Source organism: Myodes glareolus, chromosome 7, assembly GCF_982192425.1.
Source record: "Myodes glareolus chromosome 7, mMyoGla1.1, whole genome shotgun sequence".
In the NCBI taxonomy this organism is placed as follows: domain Eukaryota; kingdom Metazoa; phylum Chordata; class Mammalia; order Rodentia; family Cricetidae; genus Myodes; species Myodes glareolus.
In genome coordinates, this window is record NC_142032.1 from 70,463,409 (window position 1) to 70,489,580 (window position 26,172).

Below are 26,172 nucleotides of genomic sequence, written 5' to 3' on the forward strand. Positions count from 1 at the left end.
GGAATCGAACCCAGGTCCTCCGGACGAGCAGCCAATGCTTCTAACTACCAAACCATCTCTCCAGCTATGTAACACATTTTAGATAAAAAGGATTTTAGAAATAAAATGGCTGAAGAGCAGCTTTGCTTGAAATGGACTCTAGACAAGCTAGGTTGATTATTAATTACATTCAGATAATAAATTAGCAGAATAACCAGGCGGTGATGGTGCACGTCTTTAATCCTAGCATTTGGGAGGCAGAGACAGGCGGATCTCTGTGAGTTCAAGGCCAGCCTGGTCTACAAGAGCTAGTTCCAAGATATGCTCTAAAGCTACAGAGAAACCTTGTCTTGAAAAACCAAAAAAAAAAAAAAAAAAGTTTAGCTTTCATTAGTAGAACCATGTTAAGCAGGCTCATTTGGATATTGTTATGGTTGTTTAAATTTAATGTAAATGCTTTAACTTGGGGTTGCTCTTTCTCATCTAAATGCTATTTAATATTATATTCTTTAAAACATAATAGCTAACACCAGAAGTTGTATTTTTAATGGAATCCTCTAACTACCTGAAAAAATAATTTGCGTCTGCATGAGTCACAATTGGTGTAAACTGGGGCTGGAGAGCCTGCTCACCAGGGAAGAATGCTTGCCACACTTGCAGAGGACCTGGGTTCTGTTCCCAGCAACATCTGTAACTCCAGTTCTCAAAGATCCAGCGCCCTCTTCTGGCCTCTGTGGGCACTGCATTTTTTTTCTTGTCCTAAACTGACTTCTAAAATTAGGGAGTCAAAACTTCCTGGTTTCCAATTTCCTGGAAACACCTGCATACTCTTCATTTACTAGTGATTAGAGTGCAGGGTGATTGATCGCTCAGCGCTCCTCTAAGTAAGGTTTAATACAGTCTGCTGGTAATTAAGCGCTGAAAGAAAATGTCTTAGAGACCATGAAGCCAACTGTGAGAAAGAGCGGCTCCTCTGTTTTGAGTTTGTCTTTCCTAGCATGGGCTGACCCAGTGTCGTTTCTCCCTTCCCCCCATCAAAGGTTCCTCAATGGTGCGCTGAATACTGCCTTTCCATCCACTACCAGCACGGGGGCGTGATATGCACACAGGTCCACAAGCAGATGGCGGTGCAGCTGGCCCTGCGGGTCGCCGACGAAATGGATGTTAATATCGGTCACGAAGTTGGCTATGTGATTCCTTTTGAAAACTGCTGCACCACTGAAACGATCCTGAGGTTTGTATGTCGCGTCGTCTCCACCTAGGCGCCTCTTCGAGGGTTTGGGTTCTGCGCTCCTCACGGAACATTGCCCTTGCCATCCACACGCCAAGCACCCACCGTGTAATAACTGCCCTCTCCAGCCTGACACACACCTGTTGTTTACCTTCCCCGCTCTCCTCAGTTGTCATTGTCTAAACTTCCGTGATTACAGTCCTCAGGGAAAAATTACAGCTTGTTAGTTTCACCCAAGACCTTCCATCTTGTACTTAGAGATGTATCTCCTAGTGGGTCCATCACCATTGGCCGTGTGTCAGCCACGTGGGCCCCTGTGGCCTGCATGATACCTATGTTTCCACACCTCTGTCTCTTATCCTGGCTCCTCATTCCTATACTTAGCCGTCTGTGTCTCTTCTGGGATTGGTCAGTCCTTCCTAGTCCTCAGGACTCCGTGCCTGACCTTGTAGAGGTAGGCATTAGAGGCTCTTGTGGGCTTCTGTGACACCAACCCTCGGCCTCCACGTGGCCTTAGGGATCTGTTTTTCTAGCTATACTTTGAAGTCTTAGGGGCTGCAGTTAGATCAGATGTTTGTGCTTAGCTTTTTTTTTTTTTTTTTTTTTTTTAAACAGAGTCTTCCAAGGGCTTGGTGAAGTAGAAAAGAGAAATGCAAAAGGGAAAATATGAAGTGGGAGAATTGGAACCATAACTGCTTAGGGCCAAGGGCTCCCTGCTAGTTGTATCGCACCCGCATGGACAATGACAGTCAGTGCCAGTGTCTGCCCCGTACTTGAAGGGAGTGGCCAGAGGTGAAAGCGCAGCGGACTTCCGGTGCTCTGGACGCTGTCTTCCCCTGTAGGAGCTCAAGAGATCAGAATCCACTGGTCTCAGGCCCAGAATGTCCCCATTCGTGTGGCATGCCAGTGTGTGGTATGCCAGTGGGTGGCACTCCTTTGGAATAGTTCCGCTGCAGAATTACAGGGCAGGGGTGGCTTTCTGCACACTGCTATCCAGTGTCTGATATGCTTGCCCCATAGAGGATGCCCACTAACTTGGTGGTCGGAGGAGGGAGTGAGTACTGCCCTGGCCCAAACTTAGAGGCCATCCAGAAGGCACCAAGTGTCAAACCATGGGGATGTTTAGGCCAGTAATGCCTTGACTTAAATAAAATTCTTGAAGCTATTACCTTTGTAAAAGTTAACAATAAACAACGCCATTGGATGTGTTCATTTTCATTCATTTATGCCCCAGCAATGCTTAAACACGCATGGACAGCCTGTTTATGGCGGTTCTCCAGTTGTTCCTATCCTGGGCAGTCCTAGATACTTGTGCTATTGCCATACCCAGGGTTCCACAGTCTTCCTTTATGCTGTCTAGCCAGTGTTTTTTGGGCCTTCTTCGCCTTATCCCAAACATTGGATGTATATGGGTTTATAAATTACTAGATATAGGGCACATACAGAAGAAAGATACCCCTTCCCTGTCTCTTAGGAACTTACAAACTAGTTGAAGATTGGTTAAACAGGGTGAAAGAAACAGCAGAGTGCTTGAGTTTAGCATTTTCTTCACTATTTTTGGCTTAGGAAGGGTGTTGAGAAAATCTCACTATGTAGCCAAGGCTGGCCCTAAGCTCTTAGTTCCCCAAGTCTAGGAACTAGATGTGTGCACCACCAGACTGATGTGTGCACCACCAGACTGATGTGTGCACCACCAGGCTGATGTGTGCACCACCAGGCTGATGTGTGCACCACCAGGCTGATGTGTGCACCACCAGACTGATGTGTGCACCACCATACTGCTTATAAATTATCTGTTTTAATTGAATAATGGCTGCAACTAAATTCTGCAGTCATGGTTTGTGTTTTTATATCTTTAATATCATCTAGACTTAGAAAGCCTTTAGAAAAAACTCTTAGATGTAAGTTTTTATGTTAATGAATGTGGAATTGCAGTTTTAATTATTATTTTTATTGAGAACGTCACAAAGGTACATATCTGTGAACATTGTAAGAGTGTAGCAGAGAATCCCTTTAGACATCTGCTATGTCTGGGCTTGGTTCCCATGGGATTGTTTTAAGCACTGGATCCTGTCTGACAGAGGAAGGAGTGAGTTTCTGTGTTCACGTGTTTCCTTTCTGAGTGGGAGCCCTGGGGTTGGGGTTGGCTCATGTGGATGGAATGTTCTGGCTACTGCAGGCTTTGCTCTGCTGCCACCGGGCCGCCTGTCCTTTCCTTACTGCATCCTCACTGTAAGGCCTTACAGGACAGGACAGGACACAGGGCTTCCCTGCCATGATGCTCCTCCTAAACCAGCTGGGTCTGAACCTCAGGGCGGCCCAAGGATCAAGAAGCCCCTATAGGCTAGGAGGCTGCATGGCTTTAGTCTCCCGCTTTCTGTGGGGGACTCTGTGTAAGTTCCCTCCCAGAGCTGTCTGTATTCAGGTCTCCTTATCCATAACACCGATGGCTGTTCAGGGGGTGTTGTAAATGGCCTAATAGATAGGACTGGAGCATAGTGTAGGTGGTGGCTATTTTATGATTATAATCAAATTTGTAATTATATCTTAAGAATCATTGCCAGAACCAGTTCATTCATTTTCCTAGCAAGGTATGATAACTATGATTCTGAGTGCCCTCAGATTAAATGGTGATCGAAACCCCGGATTTTTTTTTCTTTTAATTTGGTTTTTCGAGACAGGGTTTTTCTCTGTGTAACAGTCCTAGCTGTCCTGGAACTAGCTCTTGTAGATCTGGCTGTCCTTGAACTCACAGAGATCTACCTGCCTCTGCCTCTGCCTCCCGGGTGCTGGGATTAAAGGCGTGTGCTACCACACAGATGTTTCTTAATGATGTTGAGCCAGGGCCTTGCACATGGTGGGCAAGTGCTCTACCTCCAGGCTACTGGACCAGCCCTTCAATCGGGAGCTTTAAAGTTACTTATTAATTAGAGAAGCTAGTGATCTGTATTCAGTCTTATCTTTTTTGTTTTCTTTGTAACCTTACTGGTCATATCATAGATACCTGGTAAAGATCACTTCCTTCCTGTTCTTTTTTTAATACTATAAAAAATTAGTTCTTTAAACTTTCTTCTGGACTTTCCAGACAGTAGACACCTGAATACCATATACCTGAAATTGCTTTCTTTGCTGTGAACAAAAGTCTCCTGTGTAGTGGATCTCCTGTGCAGCAGGTGTCCTGTGCAGCAGGTGTCCTGTGCAGCAGGTGTCCTGTGCAGCAGGTGTCCTGTGCAGCGGGTCTCAGGTCTCCTGTGTGTGGGTTTCCCGTGCAGCAGCTGCAGGTCTTAAACCTGTGCTGTTTTCAGAACTGAAAAGCTTCTAATTTTCATTAGGGACAAACTCAGTATAAAACATTCCATTAGGTACAAATATGAATACAACTTCTTAATATGTTATTCTTCATATGTTAGTCTTGGGAATTTAAGGTGCAGGCTGTTATATTACCTAAAACACTGATAGCATATCTATGTAGTTATTATGACAATATTTTTAAAGCATTGTTCACATGGACTCATAGTAATGTGAAAACGAGAAATGAGGGAGGGAGGGAGAGAAAAAGAGAAAGAGAGAGAGACCTTTGTGTTGTGGGGAAAAGGCTGAAGCTTTGTGATTCCTAAGTTTTGAGTCATCATGCTGAGTCTAGCAGAGTTTTAAATAGGTCTCCATCTTCTCCCTTTTTAATCAAGCCTGGGTTTAGTTACATAGCTCATATATGTCTTCCCTTTGTGGGAAGCATAGCTCTGAGGAAACTGAATTCTGGCTAGGTGGTTGCTCAGCTGAGTTTTGCTGAAAAGGAACAAGGTTGTATTTGTGACCTGAAAGGAGCATACATAAACACAATCTGCTTGAAAACGGGCAAATGTAGCTTATGTTACCGTGTCCTAATTCACCACTGCCGAAGGTGACTGGGAAGCTAGAGTCTGGATGCATTTGTCTGCATCTTGCATAGACTACAATAATACTGTACTCAGGAAAACCCCAGTCTTAGGCTAGCTCATTGCTTGTTAGGCACGATCCACAGTTTGTTACTGCTTGTCTAGAGACACTCAGGCTGAGTCTGCATGAACAGAAAGGCGGACGGTAAACCCTGGATCTCACAAAGCGAGAGCAAGAACCAAATGTAAAACCTTAGCACCCTGACCCTGGAGGCCGGAGAAGCAGCCTGTGGCATCAGGTGTGCTAGGTCACCTGTTTCGAACCTTCACCCTGAGGTGGATATGGTGGTGCACGCCTTTAATTCCTGTGTATGGTAGGAGGTTGGAGGTCAGCCTGGCCTACATAGTGAGTGCCAGGCAAACCATGGCTACACCACGAGACCCTTCTCAAAAAACAAATGAAACATAAAATCAAACCTTGGTCCTGACTCTAGCTTTGTGACCCTTACTAGAGTACTTAAATTGTTGACCTATTTCCTTATTTATGAATGTGAGGGCCATGTCTACCCTCAGGACTTATTCTGAAGGTTAGATGAGAAATGTGCGTTTTGGTCGGGGGTCCAAACACACTAGGAACTAACAGGAGATGCTCTTGGTTCTCTCTAGAAAGGATATTGAGCACTGTAGCGGGCATGGTTTGTCAGAGACTTCCACTGCATCTCCTCACAACCGAAGTTATCACAGTGAAAGCAGACAGCTGAGCCAGCTGAGTGAAGTGGAGGATGGGGGGTCTCAGAGGAATTCAGGTGTAAGCTTTCAAGTCCTGCATCAGTCCCCAACCCCCTTCCCCAGCAGTGACCTGGGGCGTGTCTGAAGTTCCCTGAAACTCAGCCCAGGGTTATTACTAGGGGCTGGCCAGTGAGCACCCTTTGCCCAGACTGCCCCAAGCTTGCAGACTCCCCAAGGAAAGCATGTTCACATGCACCCTGCACTGGTGCAGCTACTCCTGACAGTTTTGGGTGGGGTGGAAACTCCCCAGATTTGATTATCTATCTAAATGCCAGCCAGTGGCCTCAGTTTTAAGCGTAACCAGTAGGTGGAGAATTCTTGAAACTGCCTTCTTCAAGCAGAAATCTGTGTGTATGTATAAATCGTGTCAGAAGGAAATCTATATGGTAGTGGCTCACTACCGGGTAGCTTTTAAATTTCTTTCTTAATTTTAAAAACATCTTAAAGTGTGGGGAAGGGCGTAAAAATCCATTGCATCACTAATGAAGGAGGCTGAAGCTGGAAGATTTTGAGTTTGAGGCCAGTATCTCAAATACATAAATAAAATCATTAATATTGCCCCCAACCCATCAGTCATGTGGACCAATTTGCACAGGTGCCCCAAACTGATGATTTCCGTGTAGTTACTTCTGCTTGCTGTTATTTAAACATTTCAAACTTACTTAGTACCCTGTTGACCCAGCCTTCCACCAGCCACCCCCCAGTGGTCACCTTCATGTGGGCAGGTGGATCATGAGCCTGAGCTTTCTCCTTGGAAAGTGTGTGCCAGTACCCAGAGCCCCGCTAACGACAGGAAGGGTGGTAGCTGTCCAGTAAGGATGCTTAGGGATAATACTGTTCGCTCAACAAAGCTGAAGACAAACGTTACGTGCACCAGTGAGTTTGCATAAGTGTGTGATAACAACAGGATGCTCATTTCTAATGAACAGTCACACAGACCTCTGTGTAAGTAGAGGCCTCTGACCAGGAGTGCTGTGATGATCCTTGAGTCATCAAGCATGTACAGAGAACGCCTAAAACGTGTTTGTGTGGGACCTGTGCTGTGGCCCTACAGATTCTGTCACCTCAAAGGGATCTTAGCTCCAAGGAAAATCTTTTTTTGTTTTTTGTTTTTTTGAGATAGGGTTTCTCTGTAGCTTTGGAGCCTGTCCTGGAGCTAGCTCTTGTAGAGCAGGCTGGCCTCGAACTCACAGAGATCTACCTGCACCAGTGCCACAAAGCAGGGCGGGGTGGGGCAGGGCGGGGGTGTGTGTTTTAGGGAGTCTCTTACATGGTCTTCATGAGAATTCTCCGACATGTCTTCCTTGTAGGTACTGTACTGACGACATGCTGCAGAGAGAAATGATGTCTAACCCTTTCCTGGGTAGCTACGGGGTCATCATCTTGGACGACATCCAGGAGAGAAGCATGGCGACCGATGTGCTGCTTGGACTTCTTAAGAATGTGCTGCTTGCCAGACCCGAACTGAAGCTCATAATTAACTGCTCGCCTCTCCTCCTCAGCAAACTCAGTTCCTACTACGGAAACGTGCCTCTCGTAGAAGTGAAAAGTAAGCACCCCGTGGAGGTTGTGTACCTCAGTGGGGCTGAGAAAGATTCCTTCGAGTCAATTTTGCGCCTTATCTTTGAAATCCACCGCTCGGGCGAGAAGGGTGACGTCGTAGTCTTCCTGGCCTGTGAACAAGTAAGTTAAGCAGTGTTCCGCCCTAGCCGAGTGCTGTTGTACGGTATTTCCTTTGGGAAGCTTTTAATCTCCAACTGCTTGCTCCCATTGCATGACCACCGTGTAAACATTCCCTCCACATCTCATTCTACACACAAACTGCAGCACTCGGGAGGCAGAGGCAGGTGGATCTCTGTGAGTTCAAGGGCAGCCTGGTCTACAGAATGAGTTCCAGGACAGGCTCCTAAGCTATACAGAGAGACCCTGTCTCAAAACACCAAAAAAAAAAAAAAAAGCTTGGCCAATAGCTTAGCTTTCTACTAGAGCTGACCAGCCCTTATAACTTAATTTAACTCTTTCCTGTTCATCTTCATGCTGCCACGTGGCTCATGGCTGTTCCCTCAGCTCCTGCATGTCCTGCTTCCTCTGTGTCTGACTAGCCACTCCACCCTCTTCCCAGCATCCTTGCTACCCCCAAAATCCCACCTAGCTATTGGCCCCTCAGCTTTTTATTAAACCAATCCGAGTGACATGTCTTCACAGTATCCAAAAAGATTATTCCAGCAATGGCATATCGAGGGGTTCTGAGAAATGATCCTCCTAGCCAACTCCCTCCACTGGACCCAGCTTGATGGAAGCTTCTCAGCGTATAGCGGCTCCACTCTGGCCTTCTCTCATGGAGACATAGTGGACACAAGAGGGCTGCATCCTCCTCAGCATCACCTGAAGTAGACCATTCTTCTTAAAGCCTAGCATCCTGTTCTACCCTCCATCCTCACAGTAGGGGGCAGGCATGCAGTGTTTCTAGTGATTAATGGGGACCAGGTTGAGCTACCAAGGGGTGAGCCACTGCTTTGGTGTGGATCTTTCCTGGGTAACTTGGAGGTGTTGACTTCAACTCGGGCTCCGAACTAAGGAGCCTGGGGCCGTTCTTGAGACTTAAACTTTACCTGTTTCCTTAGAGAGAGTAATTGGAGTCTCTGCATAAGGACATTTATCAGATGTTTGTGTCTAGGACACACATTCTCTTGAATACTAACCTTCTATGACAATGATTTATTCTATCCTCATGCCCCAATTATATGATTTAGAATGTTTAAGAATGTTTTATTACTTTGCTCTTGGCAAAGCAATAAAATAATTAAGGGCAGAGGGAGCCTGAGGAAGGGAACAACAGTAAAAGTCAGGAATCTAAACACGGTAGAATTGAACTGCCAGATGGAGACCAGCAGGATAAACAGTCATCTTTGAGGCTAAAGGCAGAAATTTCCCTGGGTGGTGATGGGATGATTTAATCCCAGCACTTGGGAGGCAGAGGCATTTGGAGCTCTGTGAGTTCAAGACCAGCCTGGTCTACAAGACTCTATTTCAAAAAACAAAAAAGAAAAAAAAATTCAGAAATTTCAAAAGAGAGCTAAGTGCAGGCCTGCAGCCACAGGCACTCTCTAGGCTGAGGATGGGGTCAGAGAGCGAGAAGGTGGGAGCCAGCCTTGGCTTAAAACCGTGTCTCCAAAAAGAGAAGATATATATATATCTTATATCATATATATATAATATGGATATAATTAGTTAATTTAAAAAAAGGAGAGAGAAAGAGAGAGAGAGAGAGAGAGAGAGAGAGAGAGAGAGAGAGAGAGAGAGAGAGAGCGCGCCCAAATGAACGTGAATGTTTTGGAAACTAAAGGTCAAAATGAATTTGGGGTAGAGGTTGTCTTAGAGTATTTGATTCTTGAAAATGTAGTGATTCTTGAAAATGTCTGTCAGTGACCTTTAAACTGGTGAGCTGTAGCAGTCCATGGAACTTAGAGAGTGCCCTTCCTGTAAGAAACACCAGCCGTGCAGGCATGATGCTTTCTGCCATGGAAGGGATGGCCATGAAAACCGCAGGGAGCTTTCACCCTCCTGGGCCCAGAGGGGAGGAGCTGCTGCAGCGGCCTGGCCAGGGCAGCTGCTCTGCCCTTGCCGCCGACTCCTGCTGGCTACTGCAGACTGGCCAGGAAGCCAGTTTTTTCTCCAGTTCCATCGTGAGCTCTCCAGGTGTACGTGTCGTTCCCTTCTACTGCCTTCCACGCTGTACCCTGGATTGCTGCTGGGCCTTTCTCTTCAGTGCTCTTGTCTTAAAAATCCTTGCCCCGAGCTGTCGATTAAATCCTGCTCTGGGGGCTGAAGCGATGGCTCGGTGGTTAAGAGCACTGCCTGCTCTTCCAAAGGTCCTGAGTTCAATTCTCAGCAACCACATGTTGGCTCACATCCATCTGTAATGAGGTCTGGTGCTCTCTTCAGGCCTGCGGGTATACATACAGGCAGAACACTGTATACTAAATAAATAAGTAAATCTTAAAAAAACAAAAAACTGTGGTCCTTCTGTACCATATAAAATAAACATAGGTGACCATGAGCCATGTTCTAAGAAATTGAATTCAAATTGCAGACGTGTCCACTGACCGTTTAGCTTTAGGAGTCAGCTGTGTGTTCTTGCTAGGTGCGTTGCATATGCTCCAACTGCTGACTTGGCCCCACACCTGCTGTGAACTGGTCCCCATAATACTCAGGCCTCCCTATGACTCAGTACCTGCCAGACTGAGACCCCTGGCTGCTTCCGGCCAGGCCATTGAGTTCACAGTATGTGGTCACTGTAAAGACCGGCAGGCAGGTGTGCGAGGGTTGGAGTTTCCTGGGAATGGTCTGTATGGCTACAGACTTCTTTAGTCTCAAAGCCTAGGTAGATGTTCATACTCCCTTTCAGTGGGTGGCGTGGTCTCCGCAGTGTTGCAAACCGTCAGTCACAGCAAAGTTCTGCAAACTCTACCAAGAGAATAAGCTGAGCATGGTAGAGCACAGCTTTAATCCCAGCACTAGAGAGGCAGGGGCAGCGTCCCTGTGCCGGCCACATAGTGAGCTCCAGGATAGCCAGGACTGTATAGAGAGACCCTGTCTAAAAAGGGGAAAAGGAACTGAGGAAATGAATGTATGAAGCACCAGATGCATATTCCAGCATTGCCTTTTGTAATTTTTGAAGATGATGGCCTTGTATGTCATATGTCAGCTGTGCTCGGGTGGGAGCTGCACATAGAACCCATTTATATCACCTCTGCCTTTTCCTGCTGACCATTCCCTTCCTTTCCCCTTCAGCAACAGTGTGTGCCTCTGTCTGTGTGCACACTCACAGATGTGTGTCCAAAATTTAACACAAGAAAGTTTTACCAACCAGAAGCAGGCAGATTTCTGAGAGCTCCCGGTCAGCTGGAGTTAGATGATGAGACCCCGTCTCAAAAAGCAAAACAAAACAAAAATCGGCTTAGTTACCAAATGGCAAAAAATTGCTCTTAAGTGGGCTTCCAGAGCTGAATCTTCTTTTCTATGTTCTTTGTTGAGAGTTAGTGACGTCTGCCTGAAGCTGAGGGGAATGTGAGCGTCCCCACTGAGGTTGTTCTAAGAAAATGTGTGTGGTAAATGAAGTGAGCGACCTGGATTGTTCATTTCTTGTTTTAGACAGGAAGCCAACAACCTCTCAATCGTCCTGCCCCCATCTCCCAAGCATCAACAAGAAATAGTTTGCTTCTATTATTCAAATTAACATGTTCTTCATTATTTAGAATGTAGAGAGTTGTGCAGTTTGTCTAGTTTAAAAATAAAAGATTTTGTCCAGGTAAGCTGTGTATGTGCTGGAGAGGGCAGCGTGAGACCGGGCCTCCTGGGAGCAGCTCACCCCAGCTCCCAGAGGCCTCTGATGCCCTCTTCAAGGCAGATCTATACTCCAAAGCCTTGGAAGTGATGAGAGCCACTCTACAAATGATGTAGAAAGGGGGGCATCATGGGTTAGAGACAGGGAGAAGGAAATAGAGCCTTAAAAACTTCAGAGGTCACAGGAAAACAACTTTAAACTCTGTGACTCTGATAAGCTAGGTGAGCTTCTCATTCGGTGGCTTGCTTTACACTTTCAAGTACAGAAATTTGGCCAGCATGGCGGTGCATGCCTTTAATCCCAGCACCAGGGAGGCAGAGGCAAGAGGATCTCTATGAGTTCAAGGCCAGCCTGGTCCACAGAGTGAGTTCCAGGACAGCCAGGGCTACACAGAAAAACCCTGTCTTAAAAACAAAACAACAAACACACACACACAGAAAGAAGACAGAAATTCTGAAACTATAAAAAGACTCAGACTAAGTTACATCTATTTTCAAAAACTAGTTGGGATTTGAGAAATATGCAAACTAAAATGCTTTGCCTTCAGGCACTGCTATTTGCTTGTCAGTAATTCCATGGCAGGTGTTTTCTATTCCTCCCCAGTGTGTTTGATGTATATTTGAGCAGACTATTCTAGACGCCTGAAAATGCAAGGCTGCTTCCTGCCCGTCTTTAGGGCTTTCCTGCCACCACTTTGAAGAACACGTGGGTCAATAAGATGACCCAGGTGAGGATCCCAGTCATGCATTTGTATGTACGTTTATGTTCTATTTTAGTTTTTTGAGGTGAAGTTTCACACTGTAGTCCATGCAGCAGTCCTCCTGCCTCAGCCCTACTGAGGCTTGGGAATACAGGCATGAGCTAGCACACCTGGCTGATACACTTTCCTTTATAGAAAATCTAGATGATGTTAAGCAATGTTTAGCTCCACTGGCTCAAGGAACAGTGAACCACCCCCACTAATGTGAGGGGGAGTTTGATTTTTCCGCTCACGGTAATGTATCTGAGAAATGGCAGCAAGCTGGAAAAGTATAGAATGAAGGCCGAGAGGCAGGTAGGACATTTCCTGAAAGGAAAGCCATTCTGAACTAAAAGCAATGCTATTGTGTACAAATCACATTTAACTTGCCCGAAGAAAGATTATGTCTCCTTTCTTCATTTAAGGCAACAGCATAAATGTTTCTTTCCCTGTGTGCATTATTACCTAAAACATTATTGAATTCTGGGATATTTCTGTACTGAAGTATTATTCTTTATTCTCATGGATGTTTATTTTTTTCACTTTAGGATATTGAAAAAACCTATGAAATTGTGTGTCAGGAAGGTTCCAACTTAAACCCAGACCTGGGCGAGCTGGTGGTCATTCCTTTGTATCCCAAAGAGAAATGCAACCTGTTCAGGCCGGTGGATGAAACTGAGAAAAGATGCCAAGTAGACCAGAGAAGGGTGGTGCTGACCACCAGCTGTGGGGAATCTCTGATCTGGAGCCACACGGTCAAATTTGTTATCGACGTTGGTGTGGAGAGAAGACAGGTAATTACCCTCCTAGGGGCTAGAGTTGGCCAGCCATCACCAGCACCCACTTGGGTTCTTGCTACACACCAGTGGCCAGAAAATGAGGGTGCATGGTGACCCAAGGTTTTCTTTATTTGATCAGACATGCACAGAGTGGTTGCAGCCATCAGTTAAAGTCTTGGTTGTGTCTCATTAGCATATTGGTATTCTTGAAGAAATTAATTGCAGTACAGAGGTTTGAGGAAAGGCCAAATGTTAGCATAAAGGTGTTGGTTCCTGTCTACCTGCCTGCTCATCTCTTTTCTCCCACCCTTCCTTTCCTTCTTCCTTTTAACTGGGGGTTAATCCCAGGGCCTCCCACATGCTAGCCCAGTGCCCAGCCCTTTTGTCTTTAGGTGGCATAGTACATTATTCGGCTTCTGCAGCTTCTCTGGTGCATCATGTGTGATTATCTGTTTATCAGCATAATTAGCATATTACTTCAGGGAAATTAGCTTCAAGTGAATTGACTAACTTTTGCAAATAGTGACTAATTGGACAAAATTTTTTAAATCTAAATATTTTAGAAAATAAATTATTGCCAGTCATGATGGTAATGGTGAACGCCTTTAGTTCCAGCACATGGGAGGCAAGAGCAGGCAGAGCTCTGTGAGTGCAGGACAGCCAGGCTGTTAAACAGAGAAACCCTGTCTCAAGGAAGAAAGAAAGAGCAAAAGAGAGAAAATAAATTATTAAAACTGGGAGGGGGGGCTGGAGAGACGGCTCCACTGGCTGCTCTTCCACAGGTCCTGAGTTCAATTCCCAGCAACCACATAATGGCTCACAACCATCCAAAATGAGATCTGGTGCCCTCTTCTGGCCTGCAAGCACACAGAATGCTGTACACAGAACAAATGTTTAAAAAAGAAAAAACTGGGAGGTGATGGTGCGCACCTTTAATCCCACCCAGCACTTGGGATGCAGAGACTGGCAGGTCTCTGCGAGTTTGAGACAAGCCTGGTCTACAGAGTGAGTTCCAGAAAAGCCAGAGCTACACAGAGAAACTCTGTCTCAAAAAACAAAAACAAAAACCAAACAAACAAACAAACAAAAAAACAAAATAATTTAAAGATAAATAAATTATAAATGAAATAGCTTCATACAAAGTATGTTTATCATTATCTTTAGATTTAAAAAATAAAGATATTGTTTCTTAAGCTCTAAAGACACTAGAACTAAAAAAAGAAAACAACAACAACAACAAAAATCTTTTGAGACAGAAAGGAAACTACCAGATTTTATCCCTTGAGAAAGCTGTACTTCCTGAATGTCCTTGTTTACTGTGACACCTGGTGTCCCAGCTGATATGAAGACTTCCTTGAAGGAGTCAGTCTCTTTTGAGCCAGGGTCTTGCCAGCCACATAGCCTTAGCTGGCCTTGAACTTAAAATTTTGGCTCAACCTCTGGGTGCTGGGATCCTGACTCATTAGTTCCTTCATCATTCCTAGAGCACAGGCTGTCACTTGCCCTTTCAAAGCACACGCACGGGTAGCTATTACGTCTGTGTGGCATTTGTAGTAGGTACACTCCCCAGAAAATCCCAGGGTGTATCAGAAAAGTGGGCCCACTGAGGTAACACTCCATCTGAACAAAACATCAAAGCATTACAGCCCCGTTGATTGGAAACCCTCCTTCGTGTGGCATTGGTGGGGAAGGTATGCCCACACATCAGCATTCAGTACTGTGGCAGGTGACACTGAGGTCCCGTAGTCCCAGAGGTGCAGTGGACACAGGCAGCTTATAGATCCATCTGCCAAGGCCCTCGCAGTTCCCATCTCCTGGTGATTGGCAGGCACGGAAGGAAAAGAGCCCGACGGCATCTCTGTGGCGGCTACTGTGGGGCAGTCACCTTGGAAAGAGGCGGGTGGCTGTTCCTGCGTTTCCAGGAGCTAACATGCTGTGTTTCTATTAAAGGTTTACAACCCCCGAATCAGAGCCAACTCCCTCGTCCTGCAGCCCATCAGCCAAAGCCAAGCGGAGACCCGCAAGCAGCTTCTTGGGTCTTCTCCCTCAGGTAGTGTGGTAGGCACAGGAGCAAGCAGTGTGAAGTCCTTCCAAGATGTATGGCGCAGCAACACTGAGGCCATTTCCCTTGACTTCTTTTAGGAAAACTTTTCTGTCTGTACACTGAAGAATTTGCCTCCAAAGACATGAGGCCGCTTAAGCCAGCAGAAATGCAGGAAGCCAACCTGACCAGCATGGTGCTCTTCATGAAGAGGGTAGACATCGCGGGCTTGGGCCGCTGTGACTTCATGAGCAGGCCAGGTAACTTTACACTCAGGTTTTCTTCTTATTCCTGCTACTTCTTCCTTCTGTGGTACCCGAGAGCATATGATTCCTGTCAGTGTAAGCCACATGGGGTGTGGTCACTGCTGATACCTTCTCACCATCACAGGCAGAAACTCTGTAAAGATGTGGGGGGGGTATGGCAAGGGCTGTCTTGGTTAGGGTTACTTTTGCTGGGCTGAAACACCATGACCAAAAGCAAGATGGGGAGGAAAGGCTTTATTTATGTGGCTTATACTTCCAGATTGCTATTCATCATTGGAGGAAGCCAGGACAGGAACTCAACCAGCATAGAAATCTGGAGGCAGGAGCTGGTGCAGAGGCCATGGGGTGCTGCTTACTGACTTGCTCAGCCTGCTTGCTGGCTTGCTTGCTTCCTTCCTTCCTTTCTTTTGTTCGTGTTTTTTTGAGACAAGGCCTCTCTGTAGCAACCCTGGCTGCCCTGGAACTAGCTTTATAGACCAGGCTGGCCTCAAACTCACGGAGATCCACCTGCTTCTGCCTCCTGAGTGCTGGGATTAAAGGTGTACACAACTGCTCCCCGGCCAGCATGCATTCTTATAGACCCCAGGACCACCAGCCCAGGGACGGCCCCACAATGGACTAGACCTCCCCACATCAATCATTAATTAATAAAATGCCTTACAGGCCAACCTAAAAGCCGATCTTATATAAGCATTTTCTTAATTCATGTTCCCTCCTCTCAGATAACTCTGGCTTGTGCCAGATTGACATAAGACTAGCCAGCACAAGGGCCAAAGCTTAGCGTCTGGTATTTTCCTGTGTCACTCTTTAAGTTCATGTTTGAGACAGGGTCTGTCATTGAGCCTGAGGCTCACTGAGTGGCGTGACTAGCTGGCCAGTGAGCACGTGACTGGGACTCTTCTACCTCTACCCCTGCTCCCAGCTCCTGAGACTGTAGATGTGCGCCACAAGCCTGGCTGTTCACGTGGGTGCTGGGGATCTGAAGTCAGGCCCTTGATCTTGTGCACTTTACCCACCTAGCCTTTTCCCCAGCCCAGAGAACGGCTTATCTTCTGGACAGTGGAGTCAGAAGGACTGGCAAGAGCGGCAGATACAGAGAGGGATGGGAGGGCAAGCTGAACAGAAGGTAAAAGATACGTCCCTGGAGTGGCCTGGTGTCCTCCTCGTAAACTACAGGAGCACTCAGATGTCACTCGTTTGCAATTTAGGTCAGGCATCCAAGAGAGGTAAGGTTCCTGAAGCAAGACTGGTCCTAGTCGGAGCAGTTTCCTCCAGGGGTCGACTGAGCCTACTGGCCCTGGCTTTCTTCCTGTCCCCAGAGCTACTGAAGTGCTGAGGGAAAGGCTAGTGAAGCACAGGCCAAGCACCTGAGTGACAGCCACTGTGCCCAAAGCAGAGCGATGTTACATGCTCAAAAGAAAGCCAGCTTGTGGTTTTCTCTGACCCTGAGTTGACTTATCCTCCATGTGGCAGGATGAGGCTAAATCCTTCTAGTGTCTGGGAGGTGGCGGCAGCTGTACCTATCTTTTTTTCTTTTTCTCTCTCTTTTTTTTTTTCTGGTGTTTTAAGACAGGGTTTCTCTGTAGCTTTTGGAGTTCTCTGCAGAACAGGCTGGCCTCGAACACAAAGATCTGCCTGTCCCTGCCTCCCAAGTGCTGGGATTAAAGGCTTATGCCACCACTGCCCAACTAGCTGTACATGTCTTAACCTTTCTTTTTGGTTTTTCAAGGCAGTGTTTCTCTGTATAACCCTAACTGTCATGGATCTCAGTCAGTAGACGAGGTGGGCCTCAAGCTCAGAAACTAACCTGCTTCTGCCTCCAGAGCTCTGGGATTAAGGCGAGCACCACCACTACTTGGCTAAGCCCAGCTAAGCTATCCATGTCAACCACCAGCTGGTGAGGAAGATCCGCCAGCATCCGCTATCTGCATATCATATCTGTTGGACCCCCACCTGTTCTCCGAAAGCTCAGTCGCTTGTATGTGTTTACTGGTGTGTTAAATCACTATGACAATAGCCCAGTGGCTGGACACTGTTATTCGCTCCACTTTATAGATGAGAAGCCGAGTCACTAGACACAAAGCGACACACAGAAACGGGCAGGTGGCATCTGCCCTGACAGTGGCCAGTGCCTGACTCTGATGCTGTTTCCTACTGAAGTCCGGGGCTTTCCCCTTGTCCTAGGTGTTCTTGGTCCAAGGCTCTTTGCCGAGCATGGGCAGCAGGTGCCTGTAAATGAGCCGAGCACAGTGAGGGGCTTTCCCATCCCCCCACCCATCATGCTCCTGAAAGTGATGGGGACCTAGCCCCGTGGCCAGGGAGACACTGGCTGTCAGAGCAGGGTCCTGCTCCTGTAACCTGCTTTGTTCTGTGACTTGAAGTGTAGTTTCCACAAAGCAGGCAAATCATCATATAAAGGGCTCTAACTTAAAAAATATGGTTGCTCTTAGTTTTTGCTTGTATCTTTGTGAAAATAGCTTTCCCCCCACACACTTTTGGCCAGTAGTTAAAATTTTTTGTCATGCTTATCTAAGAAGTAAATGGCAGTCTGCCTATGATGTCTGTGCCCTTTGTCACATTTTGTAAGACAGAGAAGTCAGCAAGAGGCCATCAAGGTAGGAGTATTTAAAGTGGGAGCTATGTGACCCCGGCTTGTCTGTGTGCTATCCTTCACTCTGTCCTGGCCGTAAGGATGGCATCTAAGGGTGAGAGTGTCCCCGCTTACTTCTTTCTACCTGATGGCCTCTGAACTTAAGATGGGTCGACTCTGGCCACAGATGGGTCGGCTACAGGAACCCTTCCCGAAGTGCCTTCCGCAGAAGCTGTTTTCACCGTTTTATTGTTCTGAAGTTTTGGTGTTGCTAGAGATTGAAGCCAGAGTCCGAGCATGCTCTGAGAGTGTCGTACCGCTGAGCCCAGTCCAGACCAGACTTTCCTTTTTCACGATGGTAGGGGTGGGCCTAGAGACTGAGTGATGGGCCTGTACCCTACCACTGACTGCAGCCCAGCGTGCATTTCACCCGTGAGCATTGCCCGTCCAGCTCTACTGCTCATGTCTCGGCGCCCTCAGCATCTTCCTGCTTAAGAGAGGCGGTGTTTGGTGAACTAGATAGGAGGGGAGAAGAGAAATCAGGCTTGTTCAAGGTTCTGAAGAAATCAGACATCAGAGATACCTAAAAGTAGGCTGGACTGGACTGCTGTGTGATGGGATCCCTGCGCGCGCTCTGCTGGGGCCCTGCTCTCTGTGTGGCTTCTGAGTGCTGCTTACTTCATAAGGCTTCAGACTGATAACTGGGACCAAAGTGGTCAGAGTCACCATTTATTTTTGGCTCCTGATAATACACACACAACTCTTTTTTTTGCTGTGCTTGGGGAAATGTGGCTGTGTATCAACTCTGGTTCATCATTTTGGAAAAAAAATAGAAGATGCTTGTAGGCAGTGCATTTAATTCAACCTATAATTGAAATGTTTGCACACTGCAAACTCTGCCCTTTTCAGGATCTGTGAACCGTGTGGAAATGGACTTGGCATGACTAGGTTACCGGCAGCTAAGTGAGTTCCCTCAGCATGGACCTCTCTTTTGAAAAACTAAATCAAGGATTTTTTTCTCTTCCTCGGCTGCCTGAGGATAGACCTCCATGAGAGTGTCACAGCCACTGTTGACCTGGGTCAGGAAGCTCAGGACCAGCCGAGTGCCTCAGCAGAAACAGATGGCTGAAACTTACTGTCCCTGGAAGGCAGAGGTGTCTAGGCAGGGATTTGCCAAATGTCATCTCTATGGTCATAATCAAAACTTGTTTTACTAGTAGCAGATAAAACTAGTTTGGGGTTGACCAAGATTTCTGGGATTTAGGCAGAAAAAAAAAACAACTGAGAGCCAGGCATGGTGGTATATACCTGTAATCACAGCATTTGTGAAGTGGAAATGGAGGCAAGAGAGTTGTATGTTTGAGGCCATCCTGTATGGGGATTTCCAGGTCAGCCTGGGCTACGTGAAACCCTGTCTCAAACAAATAAAAAAACAGAACAAAAGAAAAAAAGCGAGAGAAATAACCATATCCAACTTGGACTCCTAGCTTGGCATATAGAACAAGATAAGGGAGAGCCTGGAGAAAACACAAAGTGAAGGCAGGAGCTGGACTCGGAAGAGGGAACCAGCTCTGCTGTGGCCCCATCAGGGCTCGGGGGCAGAGGCTGGGTTTGGAAGAGGGATCCAGCTCTGGCCCCACCAGGGCTCGGGTACACATTTTTCACTAGACATTCTTATATCCAAGTCAGTGAACCCAGATCTTCTGACATCACAGTCACACACCCAGAGATGTTAGTGAGGAAGCCCACAAGTCTGTAAAGCACAGTAAACTGGAGAGTCTCCTTTGAAACACAGATTGGTTTTAGCACAGTCTGTACCCGGGAGAGTGAGAGAGAGCCACCTGCTAGCTTGTCTCAGTGATCACCCCGGCTGCACCTGGAACTCTGGCTAGGGAAGGGCTCCTTTCTGCAGGCAGGATGCCTGCTGCATGTTGCCTCCAGAACAGTCCAGAGCTAAGAAACCGTGCAACCGCTGTACCCGCAAAGGCCACAGCTAGGACGCCACTGTCCATTTGTGGCCGCCGGAGAACAACTGTGCCAGTTCTCTTTCCACCAAGTGGGTTCCGGGGTGGAGTCCGGGCTGTCAGGTTTGTGCTGAGAGTGTTTTCCCCACTGAGCCGCCCGGCCTGACTGCTAAGTACCACACAGACACGACTGTCTGTGCAAAGGCCACACAGAATTTATTACCATCTGCAGAGAAGGGGGTGTAGGGGGTGTACTGAGAGGAATATGTCAAGAACAGTTCCCAAGATGAAACCCACTGCAACACCTTGGAAACATGAAAGTCATTTTACAGATAGTGAAAATGGAGTGGGTGGGATGTTAAAGTCACAGAATGGAAATAGGTTTTTTGTTGTTGTTGGTTTTTGGTTTTTTTTTTTTGTTTTGGTTTTTGTTTTTCAAGACAGGGTTTCTCTGTAGCCTTGGACCCTGTCCTGGAACTAGCTCTTGTAGACCAGGCTGGCCTCAAATTCACAGAGATTCGCCCACCTCTGCCTCCCGAGTGCTGGAATTAAAGGCAGTCAAAGTAACTGCTTCAAGGGTAAGGTCAGTTCATATATTTTTATCCCTTAGAAAAGTGACCGGGGTTCAGCAAATGCTTGGTATTGCAGGTGTGAGGCACTCCTTGCTGAGCTCAGAACCCCGGGGCCACCTGCCCTGGCCTGCAGAAGGCAGCTTCCATGTGTGCAAACAGATAATGAGTCCCAGCGATGAGGTGGTGGCACCACAGTGCCCTGAGTTGGGCTCCTCCATCCAGGGAAGACTACTGGCCTTGGCCTTTTAGAGTTGCATCAGCTCTGCTGACAAGAGCATGCCGACTCCCTCACAGAACCCATACTGTTGCTCAGTCAGCCCCTCCCACAGAGGGACTTGACCCTTTAGCTGCCTAGTCAAGACCTGCCCCACTGATTGGTGGAAGGAAAGGACAGGCACATGCAGGAGTTTGGGATTCCTTCTGGATAGAATGAATGCATGGAACAGCAAGGAAATGTGATTGTAGTCCCTCAGATAACTATGAGTGACCGCGGGAAGGGAAGCCTGTGAGCTTGCAGTGACGTTCCACAGAAAGCAGAGCTGTCATTGACAAGAATGTCTAATAAAGCTGTCTTGCTCCTCTTGAAGCTACCTTTAGAATAAAGCAGTCTTGTTCTACAATGAGGTGGCCTTGCTCTGACCATTCATTTACTGTCTACCGTGATTTGCATTCAGGGGACACTGCCGTTGAAAAACCCTCATCTAGGCCTTTCTACTCTTAAAAGTACTTTTATGGGCAACACTGGGGAGATGTCTTAGAATGCAGTATAGCAGGTGCTGTTGGGTTAGGTGTTAGAGCCCCTCACATGTGCCATCCATGAGCATTAACCCGTTCCTCCTTTATGATAAACGCATGAGAAAAGCTTTGCACGAGGCCCAGGAGCACAGTCCTGAAGTCATTTCTGTCCTTCTGTAACTCTGAGCAGCCAACTCGACTTCAGGACATTAAATGAGTAGTCAGTGCTCTTTGGGAACAGAGCCTGTCTGCTGAGCCTTATGCTCATGTGGAGTCGTCATGGGGCCTGTAGCCCATCACACAGCTTAGCTGTCTCCAAGGTGCTCCCTAGTGAGGCCAGCGTTCCCAGCTCCTCCCTTCAGCTGCTGCCAGCCCCTCTGTACTCACACATCAGCTGTCCCTTTGGGACCCACAGCTCTGACGGAACTCTTCTTGGACTACTATTCTAAGTTGCCTGTTTCCTTCCTGGCACTGCAAACTCTCAGGGTTCTGTGTTCACCAGTGTGGTCAGGCCCAGAGTCCCCGGGGATAAAGAGAAGGCCATTCTGCTTCATATTAAATTTTGGTGGTGAAAAAAAAAATCAGAAACAAAAGGTGACTTCACTTCTCCCTGTAGTAGGGGGTGTCCTTTCCACAGAGCTCCCTGTGACAGCCCCTCATCACCTGTCTATTCCTGGTCTCTTGCCTCAGTCGCTGTTCTCTCTCCCCCAGCAAGGCTGCAAGGCAGCATTGGTGTATCCCAGACCACACCAGTGGTTTCTTAAAGCTTTCCTGGCCTCTTGACCTTAGTGGGAATCTGATCAAATCCGAGCTTGTGAGCAGGCTGTAGAGTTTCTCAGTGTGCCTTAAATTTTGAGTTACCTTCAGTGGTCAAAGTGTAAATAGCAAATAAGTGATAAGTGATTTTTTTTTTTCCCTGTTAGTCGCCTAAAAACTCCCTGGCATAGACAGGTTCAGTTGCTTCTTGGGTGCCTATGGTTGGGCCTGTGGGTGCTGTCTCCCACACACCACATGCATGCCAGTGCTAAGGCCAACAGAAGGCACAGCAGGAGTTGGCTTCCCTGTGTAGCCTTTATTTGAATACCAGGTAGCAGAGAGGTGGAAAAGCATATTTAATACGACTTGATTCCACAAAGTCAGATACTAAATGGACTTCTTTGTGGAAACTGAGCGGACATAACACACACAGTACTGGTGCCAATGTGATCTAAGTCAGAAAGAAATGAGGGACAGGGAAAGTCAGTTTGTTTGCAGTAACCTCGTGTGTCTGTGTCTGGTGTTTTCTGTGGCTTCTCGGCTGCTCTGTCTTTTTTCTGCTGTTCTCCTTGTCATACCTGCTTACTGGATTCTAGACCACGTGTTTTTGCCTTCTTGAGCAATGAATATTTTTGTCTTCCCTTAAGCGTGCTCAGGGCTGTCTTCGTAGACTAGTGCCGGGGCTGCTTACAGTCAGTATTCTGAGCCTGCAGAAGGCTCTCCAGCTGGTTGGCTGGTGGGAGCAGGCTCTGCTCTGGATGCTGTGTGAGCACCAGCTATGTTCCCTCCAGTCACACCGATTGGAGCATTGCTGTCTGGTCCAGAGAGGTCTCAGATCCCCAGGGTCATCTTTGACCTATCGGGACTGCATCAAAATCCAAGGAGTCCCTGGCTGTCCTCTGCACAGCAGCCTGCCACTCTGTCGGGGCCCTGTCAGCCCTCAGAATCTACTGACTTAGTGTCTGGCCAGTTCTTGCTTCACAGGTTTTGTTGCTTGGCTGCTTGTTTTATACAAGAATGGAAAATCCCTACCTGCTGTTCCAACTCAGTTGTGCAAAATATATTCCTTTCTTTTTTTTTTTTTTCTCTTTCCTAGCCCCAGAAAGCCTGATGCAAGCACTGGAAGATTTAGATTACCTGGCAGCCCTGGACAATGATGGGAACCTTTCCGAGTTTGGAATCATCATGTCCGAGTTTCCTCTGGATCCACAGCTCTCCAAGTCTATCTTAGCATCCTGTGAATTTGACTGTGTAGATGAAATGTTAACCATTGCCGCCATGGTAACAGGTATTCCTTAATGACCCTTCTTTTGTACCACGAATCCACAGCAAGTATAGATTTAAACGGAGTATGCAGCAGGGACAGTGGTTGGTCCATCTAACTTTACAGATGACAGTAAAGTGGGTTTTGTTTGTTTCTTTTTATTTTCGAGACAGGGTTTATTTTCGAGACATGTCCTGGAACTCACTCTGTAGACCAAGCTGGCCTTGAACACAAAGATCCACCTGCCTGTCTCCTAAGTGCTGGGATTAAAGGCATATGCCACCACGGCCCTGCAGTAAAGTGTTTTAACAGACTATAAAGGGGAGATTTTTTTTTTAAATTACCTAAATGTAAAAATTCAAAAGGTTATGCCTGGCTTCTTGCCAAAAGGCCTAGTGTAGTGCAGACAACAAACAGCCATGAGGCAGCGCTTCCCAAATAACCATGTGGTTTTGTTTCCTGCCAGCTTCATTGATACTGGCTCCTGTATTTTCACATAGTCCTTGACACCAGCATGGACTAAATGCTGCGCCGCATCAGAACGTAGTCCTAATCCTGTGTCTGACTCACGGGGCCTCCACTGTATGAGCAGGGTGCTAACTGCTGTTGGCAGAGCAACATGCACAAAAGGGAAAAAGAATTAAGACAACTCGCTCTCAATTTCTTTGGCTTCCAAATAAACAAGAATATTGAGAACAACATACTGATTCAGAGAACCGAGACAGGAGTGGGTTCATAGACAGGGGTCCTGCTTTGGGCACGCTGGGCCAGGATGAAGTGTCCTCTGCATTGCTGACTGTGACCTCTTGCATCTTAAAGCTCCCAGTTGCTTCTTGCACGTGCCTCAAGGTGCTGAGGAGGCTGCTGAGACTTGCTGGAAAACGTTCTTGCACCCCGAAGGTGATCACTTTACGCTCATCAATGTCTACAGGGCCTACCAAGACACAGCTTTGAACTCTACCAATGAGCGTACGTGAACATGATCCCCAAAAACCACTTTCCCGTTCCTTCCCCCTTCCCCAGTTGAGGCTCAGATATTTGAATTGTTACTTGATAACCTTCCTTCTGATAGTCCCACCAGCCGCTCGGACACCTAGCATGTCACAGCACAGGACTAGATTTGGGGAGCTTTAGTACTCTGGGCAGCCAGCTCAGAAGCAGCATGCCTGCAGCACAGTAACAGAGACAGAGAGTATGGGGCAAGGGGGGAGGGCGGGGCAGACAGCCCTGGTACCCTCCTTGTCCCTGAACTGCAGTGGCTCTCATGGTGTCACAGGAGAGGGCCCACTGCTGGGGGAGCTGGCAGCACCTCTTCCAGGACGAGGGACAGAGAACTCCCCACAGGAGGCTCTTCTGCTTCCCACAGACCAGCCTCGACTTCCTTTGCTCCAGAAGATAGTATAAAAAATATTTGAAATGTGGATAGGCAGTAGGATCCTATCAGGAGCAGCGGTCAGTGTTTCTAAAGTGGACTAGAGGGACAGTGATCAGCTTTTGAGAACCAGGCTGGGTGATGGTGTCTGGCCAGGTATGTACTCTTGCTACTTTGAGTGGGACAAGTGGACAGGGCAGGGTAGATGCAGGTCTGCTGTTCATTGGACCAAGGCCATCTGCATTCTTCAGTCAAGATGCAGTTGCAGGTGCTAAGAAAGTACCTTGAAACACAATCAGACTAGTACATTTGGATTAAAAGAAAGTTGCATCCAGGGTAGACAAGGAACTAACGTGACATAATGAACTCCCAGGTCAGCCTGGTAGGGCCTTACCGAATGAAGTATGGGTCTAGCTCTGGGTCTCCAGCAGTACACATCTGTACAGAGAAGGAAGTGCAGATGCTAATACAATCTCCTGCACCCCTCTCCCTATAACCAGCCATGGACTGGGAAACGTGCTTCTGACACTCCAGTACACTGGGTTCACAGCAGCTCAGAAGCTGCTACAGGTGTGGCCGATCCCACAGCCACTGGAGAGCCCTATCCTAGCTGTCTTCCTACCACTCCCGCTCCTGACCTTCGATAGTGCTTAAAGACTAACACATCACTTCTGAGTGGCCTTCTGTTCTCCCTTAGACTGTGTGGAGACGTGGTGTCATGATTACTTCCTCAACTGTTCTGCTCTCAGGACGGCAGATGTTATCCGAGCAGAACTCTTAGAAATTATTAAGCGGATCGAGCTTCCCTATACAGAGCCTGCCTTTGGCTCCAAGGAAAACAGTCTGAACATCAAGAAATCGCTGCTCTCTGGATACTTTATGCAGGTAAGCAGGAGTGGAGCTGCCTTGGTACGTGTGGCACGAATTATGCCACATACATAGGAGAGTCAGCCAGCAATCTTGCTTACAGTGATAGTTTTATTGACCTTAACTTTTTAAATAACACTAAAAAGATGTCAATTTAAGATTTGGTATTTAAGCATACTTCTTAAGCCAGAGCACTGTATGTTAATTTTGTCTAAGGAGACCGTTCTTCCCTAGATGTCTGAATGCCCAGCAGTTAAAGTACTGCCTCAGTTGTTTCTTTCATGTCCATTGAGAGGCTAAGTAATGTCCATGACAGAGGTGTAGGTATGTTCTTCACATCAGACGGGGCCACAGTGCACCCCAATGAGCAGTTTTAATGGAGAGATAGATGGCATTTCAGTATAGCTCTCTTCATCTGTGAGGAAACGTAGGCTGTCTACGTAAGAGGTGTGGTAGACGAGCTGAGCTAAACACTAGGCATAAAGCCCTGGTAGCACGGACAGTTGACAGCAGCGCTAGTGGCATGCTACATAACAGTCACTTTCAGCGGCTGCCCTAAAGTGCTGAAGCTAACTGTCGTCACCATTTCAAGTTTTAAGACAAAAGTCATTGTGACTTATTTTCTATGATCTGAAAACAGAAAACACGGGTGACAAAATTTTAATTTTATTCTGTATAAAATTTTTCAACTAACGTGTTTGTGTTTCGATTCCCTTTTTCTTTGACCCTGCCTTTTAGATTGCTCGGGATGTTGATGGGTCAGGTAACTACTTAATGCTCACACACAAGCAGGTTGCGCAGCTGCATCCACTGTCAAGCTACTCCATCACCAAGAAGATGCCCGAGTGGGTCCTCTTCCATCAGTTCAGCATAGCCGAGAACAACTACATCAGTGTCGCCTCAGCAGTCTCTCCGGGGCTGTAAGTCTGACTGAGGAGGGAGGGCTTGCGTTGAGCACTGGCTGGATCTGGGGGTCGGGGGTGACTCAGAGGAGGAGGAGGAACGG

General features: G+C 47.1%; 1 protein-coding gene across 4 annotated transcripts in view; it reads left to right on the forward strand.

Annotated features, from left to right (window-relative positions):
* Positions 1 to 26,172, forward strand: part of Dhx32 (DEAH-box helicase 32 (putative)) — a 59,802-nt gene that overhangs the window by 32,629 nt on the left and 1,001 nt on the right. For all 4 annotated transcript variants that reach the window (XM_085693236.2, XM_085693237.2, XM_087908327.1 and 1 more), the window contains 9 exons: positions 1,020 to 1,213; positions 7,185 to 7,557; positions 12,509 to 12,754; positions 14,690 to 14,789; positions 14,882 to 15,040; positions 22,760 to 22,951; positions 23,747 to 23,896; positions 24,997 to 25,184; positions 25,905 to 26,086. In XM_085693236.2, coding sequence (XP_085549362.1) covers positions 1,020 to 1,213; positions 7,185 to 7,557; positions 12,509 to 12,754; positions 14,690 to 14,789; positions 14,882 to 15,040; positions 22,760 to 22,951; positions 23,747 to 23,896; positions 24,997 to 25,184; positions 25,905 to 26,086 — 1,784 coding nt within the window. The remainder of the gene's footprint in view (positions 1 to 1,019; positions 1,214 to 7,184; positions 7,558 to 12,508; positions 12,755 to 14,689; positions 14,790 to 14,881; positions 15,041 to 22,759; positions 22,952 to 23,746; positions 23,897 to 24,996; positions 25,185 to 25,904; positions 26,087 to 26,172) is intronic.